At 28.1% G+C, this 7,339-nt stretch overlaps 1 protein-coding gene across 1 annotated transcript; it reads right to left on the bottom strand.

Moving 5' to 3' along the window:
• Positions 1-4,220: 4,220 nt before the first annotated feature.
• On the bottom strand, positions 4,221-6,055 carry LOC101514728 (uncharacterized). Its single transcript, XM_004509122.4, has one exon. It carries the CDS (start codon positions 5,845-5,847, stop codon positions 4,795-4,797), a length of 1,053 nt encoding a protein of 350 aa, XP_004509179.1. The 5' UTR covers positions 5,848-6,055; the 3' UTR covers positions 4,221-4,794.
• Positions 6,056-7,339: the final 1,284 nt, after the last annotated feature.

Below are 7,339 nucleotides of genomic sequence, written 5' to 3' on the forward strand. Positions count from 1 at the left end.
TTCTCATGTCTTGTCACATTTTACATCTATATAATATCAAAAATCTTAATATTTTAAGTACGTTAATATTGAGTATATAATATAAAATGTGAAATTATTATTATTTTGGAAAAGAAAATTTGATATGAAATAATTTTTAATATTTAATATTAAGGTGACAGTAAACTTTTAGATATTGAGTTCGACTTTCAAAGAATGAATAATTCGACTAATTTTTAATGGAAGAAAAAGAGACGAGAATATCGTGAATAACAGTATCGATCAAAAACCTGTTAGATTGAATGTTAGATTGAATGTAACACTAAGGGTAGTGTTTGTTGACACTTATTAGCTTTGCCAAACAAACAAAAACCTAAAATAGTGATTTTATACTAAAAGATATATCACCTTCTAATGTGCAAATCCACATGATACACATATAGATGCAACCACATATCTAATAATCTTGCATCAAACGAGGGTTTTGCGAGTTTGGGTTTTATCGCGCACCACAACGGGTGAAAAACTTCTCCAAACCTTTCTGATGGTTTGAAGTTCATCCGCTAAATAGAATAAGAATGAACAATGAACTACTCTCACCACCGTCTAAAGTTAGTAACGTTAGAGTTAACTGTGTAATTAAAGAATGATTATATAACTAAACAGTTTATGAAAAAGACCTTGCATTAGACTTAATAAAATGGTTCAATCCACCACAGTCAATTCAGCAACAATAATCCAAAACTTAATTCAATATTAATACTAATTGACTTAAATTTCACTAATAATAATTTTAAAAAATTAATTATAGTCAACCCATAATTAATTAATTAATTAATCTAACAATAACTCATCTTCCATATAATAGTCCACTAGGGAACTATTGGTATAGAGGCTAGTCCCAAGCCAAGTCATCGTGGTAGAAAAATGTTAACACGCCATTCTCGACCTCTGACAATCCTTTCAGAGAAGCAATAGTTGTTCCAATTGAAATTTATTCTTAATTGGGATATATCCCTCCAACAGAAAGAGCAGGCCTTAGTGATCGAAAGATGCGTAGAAGACATATATATTGGTAAAGAATAAGTTGGTAATAAGTTGAACGATACAATTTTACTCCCAATACTGAAAAGTATATTTCTCAAAGCCTTGAGTCCCTTATGAAAGGAAATAATCATTGGTAACCAAGTACTCATTTTATGCAATTTGCCCCAACCAAGATTCCTAAACACTAGTAACAAAGATATGGATCCCATACATTTACCCCTATTAAAGAACTTTTGGAGGAATTAACTTTATCCATGCTAGCCTATTCGATTATTATGGTATCATCTGTATATATAGGTAAGAAATCATGAGCCCAACGTTTCCCATCCAAAAACGCTTAAACATATTGAGGGGCTCCATTTGCCCACTACAAGAAAAGAGTTAATTGTGGCGGCCAAAAAAACCCCCCACAAAGAAGAAAAAATGACCACCAAAGCAATATTTACGATGACTTAAAAAGGCAAACACCGATAAAACAATCACAAACTTTTATAACGACTCAAATAACCATAATATATAGTTTTCTGGTTACCAAGTTTAAGCTGTCACAAATTTGTAACGAAAAAGACAATTACAAATATGTGAGAGTACATACCACCACAAATGATAATATTGATGAGAGAAAAAAAACAGTTTGTGAGAATTTAGACCGCCACAAATTATCACACAAACGATAACTTTACTAAAATAATATAAAATTTAAAAATAATATTAATATATATATATATATATATATTATATGCATATAATTAATATTAATATAATTTCAAAAATGAAAATGTAAATTTAAATAAAATAATATATATATATATAAATTATTTTTATATTAATTAATTTATAAATAATTAGTTAAATTATTACTACAAAGCAAGATAAAATACTCTAAAATTAATAAATTATATAAAACAAAATTTGAATAAATTATATTCATTAAATTAATAACTTCAAATAAAAAATTAATATTAGAAAACAAAACATAAAATAAGGATTTATCGAAACTCAACGTAGAAGATAGAGAGAAAAGTTGGAGAAAAATAAAAGTTGAGAAAAAATATTTGTACATGAAAAGTAGAGAGAAAATTTAGAGAGAAGTTAGTAGTAATAAAAGCAATCTTCGTGTTTGTCTAATCAGTTATAATATTGCAACGGTATGATTTTTATGACGGTATATGCCGCCATAATATTGACATTTTCAATAAATTAAACTCGTTATAAGGGCGATGACCATCACAAATTTAAATATTTTTTTCCTAGAACAATTTTGTGACTAATTTTTGCCACCGCAAAAATTACAATTAATCAAAAAATATATTTGTGATTTGTAATAGTCTTTTCAATCACAAATAAAAATTAATTTGAATTTTAGTATTTTTGGATTTTTTTATCTGTAATTATTCTCCCACACAAGCCCTCTATTATCAATAAAAACATTATCCGTAGAAACACAAAGGGAGGAAGAAGGTGCCCTTGTTTTGAACCCCCTTTATTAACCTATTCCACATTTTAGTTTGCTTTATTCCCATTTAATACTCTCCAAGTACTCAATGTGAAGCTTCTTAATTTCCAATCTAGTACTCTCCATGCTCCTTTTTATGTATCGTCTTTAAGAAAAAAAAAACTATTATTTTTTAATTTATCTTTCTCAGAGTCTAAAAGATTATAATTATATTTTTATCAAAATTATCTTTAATTATTTAGTGTAAAGAGAGAAATTGATAGATTGAGATTAAAAAAAATAGTTAAAAATATTTTATATATGAAAAGAGAAATTTATTGAAAATAATATATATATATATATATATATATATATTCCAATTGTCTCATAATAAATGTCACTTTTGTTCATTTAATATTTATTAAAAATAACAAAAAAAATAAATAAAGTGTTAATTTTATTAAATTATTTTTATTAATTATTGATGTATGTTTTATTATGATAAATACAAAGTGAAATATAATTATTTGAAGTAACATATATTATAATGATTAAAAAATATAATTGAAAAAATAGTTAATACTCTCTGAGATATAGTTCTTTGTAAATTTTTATATTTCTTTTAAAAATATTTGCCAAGACCTTTATCAAATAAGTTTAATTTACGATATATTTTTAAAGTAAATCTAAAATGTTGATAGTTACTGAATTTTAATTTTTTAAGGTAATATAAAATATTTAACTGTTACATTCCCAATGAATATGTCAGTGCTAATTAGTAATCATAGCTCTAGGTAGATCGGCTCAAGAACGTACGATCATCTGAAATTACATTTTTGTTTGTATAAGATTATTTCAAATTACATGCATGTGTTTCGTATGGATTGATTTATTTTCGTGACTTAACCTGTGTTAGAATCAATTACTGATTAGAAATACTGATGGAGAGATATTTAATTTTTTATTTAAAATAAAATATATAAATTTTTTAATTATATTTAATTTAAAGATAATATATATATGGTATATATAGAGAGATTTAGTGATGAGTAGTTAAAGGAAAGAATTGAATTTAGGAGGAGAGAGAAGTATCTGCAGGTGTTGAGTTAAAGTGGATTCTTTCTCGCACTAAGAAACATCTGCTATTAAGAATCTTTCTACAATGCCGTTTGTGGAAACACTTTAAAAGCCTGGTCTTGCCTTTGGTTCGTAACAAAACAAACTATTACATTTCCATATGCTACCTCACTAGGACCACATCTTGTTACACTCATTTCAGAGTATATATAGTGTACAAAAAATATCAAGATGTTCAATGCAAACTCATCAACTTAAAATTTATAACACTAATTAAGATCATATATATATATATATATATAAATGATGTGTTACGAAATAGATCGTCGTAAAAAGTTTAAAAAAGAAAGAGATGAAAGAAAACTAGATTAGATTAATGAAAGGAAACTAAACTAGATTAATTAATTATATGGAAAAGCAAATTAAACCCTAAAGTTTTGAGTGGACCAAGAATGTGTATCACACACCAGCTTTACTCTTTATTGAAATTAATAAAGTAGTAATATTTGTGAGTATATATAATATATCCTCGTGTTTAATTTAAGATTAAATCATATATAGATATTCTCGTTCATTACAATCGAAACTTGCAGCATACTTTTAGCTAGAAGTAGAAACAATGAATTATTTGTAGGGCGTTTCAAGTAGTTATATATAATAACTTAGCAAGCCAAACATAAAATGAAGAAACTTTGAAACTAACATTGAAAAAATAAACTCCATTTTAGTACATCAAATTTTAATTACTCTCATCTCTTCGAATACATAACTTATCCAAACACACTTCAATTCAACTAACTTACACAAAAAGAAAAGAAATACTCCATCTTAAACAAAATATAAATGAAAATATATTTTAATTTGCAGAAGTATTTATATCAAAATTTAAACCAAATAATACATCTACTTCTTAAATATATTTTTACTTAAATTTTGTTTTAGATGGAGTAAATGATAAGTGGGAGAGGAAGAAGAAAAATGAAATAAAAAATACTAGATCCATAGTAATTCATATACCACCCCAAATCAAACCAAATTAACTAAGAAAATAAGAATTCTAAGTCTAAGATATAAACATAGTTTTAAATTGCGATCAACAACTTAATTGGATATCGATGATTTTGAAACCTTTGCAGCCGCAATTTAAAACTATTTACAAAGATGAAAAACTATGCTACTATACTATCTAGTGATAATGATGAGAAAAGAAGATTTGACCGGTCAACAAAAGTAGTTACTCATTACTATGACTGTTATTACGGATAAGGAGTACTACCATTGGTGGTTTGAAGATCAGACCAAGAAAGAGTTGGATTCCAGTACCCTAATTCACCACCACCACCAACTGAGAAAGTTGTTTCCAAAATATTTGATATAGAAGAAGAATTAGTAGCCACGTTCCCTAAAAACACTGGTGCACCTGAGATCTCACTACAATAATTATTATTATTATTATTACCAGATGATGATGATGTTGATGACCTTAGCTTCTGGTAAAGTTGATGGATTTCACTGTTTTGATGATGATGTTGGTGTTGTTGTTCTCCAAGTACAAAGTTACCATTTTGATTGTTTCTCCAAAATGGGTTGCATAGTACATGACCAACACCATCATAGCTATTGACAAGTCCTCCTGTTGTTCGTTGATTGACCAACATATTTGAAATCAACGGCTCAGAAGTCATCATGTGAGAATGAGATGATGATGAGCCCATTAAGTTAATATTCTCTTCTTCCTTTGTTGTAACATGGTTAGGGTTAGGGTTTTGGGTTTGGTTAGATCTTAGTAAAGAAAGTAGATGAGAGTTTTGAGGAGAACCCCATAAGATTTGACTTGTTGGTGGAACCATATGTTCTAGATCGAACCCCTGACCATGTACTGACCTTCCAATAAACTCCGATGCAACCATTTTCATCTTATTAGCGCTTGTTTTTGCCGCGGTGTTTGACACACCGATGTTCTTGTTTTTCCGGCAGCCACCTCCGATAGGTACGTTTCTTAAAGCGCCGCCTTTTGTCCAATAACGGCGACAAGTCTTGCAGAAATGACGAGGCTGAGTGAGGTTGTAATTGTTGTAGTAACAAAATTTGGTGTTCGATGAATCGCATCGTGGACACCTTAGGTTTTGGTTTTCTGATGAGGTGGTGGTGGTGGTGGTGGAAGTGACGGTGGTTGTGATGGTGGTTGTGGAAGATGGAGCTTGAGAATTAGAAGGAGATTGTGTGAGTGGTTGAAGTAAAACACCTCCTCCTCCTCCTCCTCCATTAATGGAAGAGTAGTTTCTTTCTCCAAAGAGTTCTTGGATCATCTTTGTTAGGTTTTGTTGTGGAGATCTACAACTACAATCCAAAAAAAAAACACAAAAGCAAAAGGGTGGTGAGTCTTTTTGTGTTAGTGGGAGAAAAAGATAAAGCAAGTCTGTGTTGGTATTGTATGAGAGTGAGAGAGAAAGAGTAGCTAATAGGGATTCTCAATTCTACTATGACACTTGCCTTTCAGAATTCAATTTGTTGGCTTCGTTGGCACTTTGCTACTGGATACTTCCAAAAGAATATATAGAATTATGGACTAAACAATGCATAAAATCAACCCAATAATGAATCTTCACATTCTCTTCACTGTAAAATGCTACATATATATTATACAAATTAACACAAAGTTTTCTAGAATTAAAATCATGTTTTTCGGTTTATTATCATGTGCAAATCAAATAAATTATATAATATTTATTTTATCTTTATCAAACTATTATATTTTTATTTAATTTAATATTATATATTGTCTCTTTCATATTTTTTACTAATAAAAAAACCCTAAAAAGTTTCAGTAGGATTGTTAAAAAAAGAAAAAACTGAACTATATAATGGACAATTTATGAACTCAACTAGTTTGGTATGGTCTAGTTCATAACATATCAATTCCGTTCGATGCAAGAGTATCCGTTTAATTTATAATTTTAATATTTATTTTAGATTTCATTTTTTTAACAAACCTAATATTGGTTAATAATTACAATTTGGTTAACAAGAAATCAATTGATTAGTTCAAAAAGGTATAGTTCAATATTTTATAAAGATAGTTTGATTTGAAAATACATAATTAGTACACCAAACCTTTAAAATAGTTTAGTTCAATTTGGTTTTCTTCTTGAACTGATCCAAAAAAAAAATGTGGGTAAGAAAAACAAAACCCTATACTGCCTAAGAAATGTATTATTTCCTATTTTCTTGGTCATCTGGGTCAATTTGATAAGGAAAATAATTGATGTACACTCATACATTTTATTGACAACTTGAAGAGAAAAAAAAATAAATTAATGTGATATATTAGTAATTTAATTGGAAGAGTGAGATAGAAAAAAATGAATTATTAATAAATATATATATATTAGGATGTTCAAAAATGTTAGGATGAATTATTAATAAAAAAATGTTAGGATGTTCAAATATCCGTGTTGATTTGATATTATGAGTGGAATATAAATATTATTATTTTATTAAGTTCATAATTACTTTCGATCATGGAATTCAAACATAAGTTAGAGGCTTATTAAATGTATCTATCAAAACATCGTGCGGTCTTTGAAGACCCAATTATGAATTATGTAAGGGGGAAAAATCATTTTTGCATGTCCCACTTGAGAGTAATTAGTGTTCATGAAAAGTAACGTAGCTTCGTTATACATCCAAACACTTTGATTTCATTTTCTTTTTTTGTTTGTTTTACATAGCAAAGGAACCAAACAATGGACTTGAAAATTTCAATATTGATTGATGTTTCTATATCGTTTAGTGCAGAAA

This window comes from Cicer arietinum, chromosome 7 (assembly GCF_000331145.2).
Source record: "Cicer arietinum cultivar CDC Frontier isolate Library 1 chromosome 7, Cicar.CDCFrontier_v2.0, whole genome shotgun sequence".
In the NCBI taxonomy this organism is placed as follows: Eukaryota; Viridiplantae; Streptophyta; class Magnoliopsida; order Fabales; family Fabaceae; genus Cicer; species Cicer arietinum.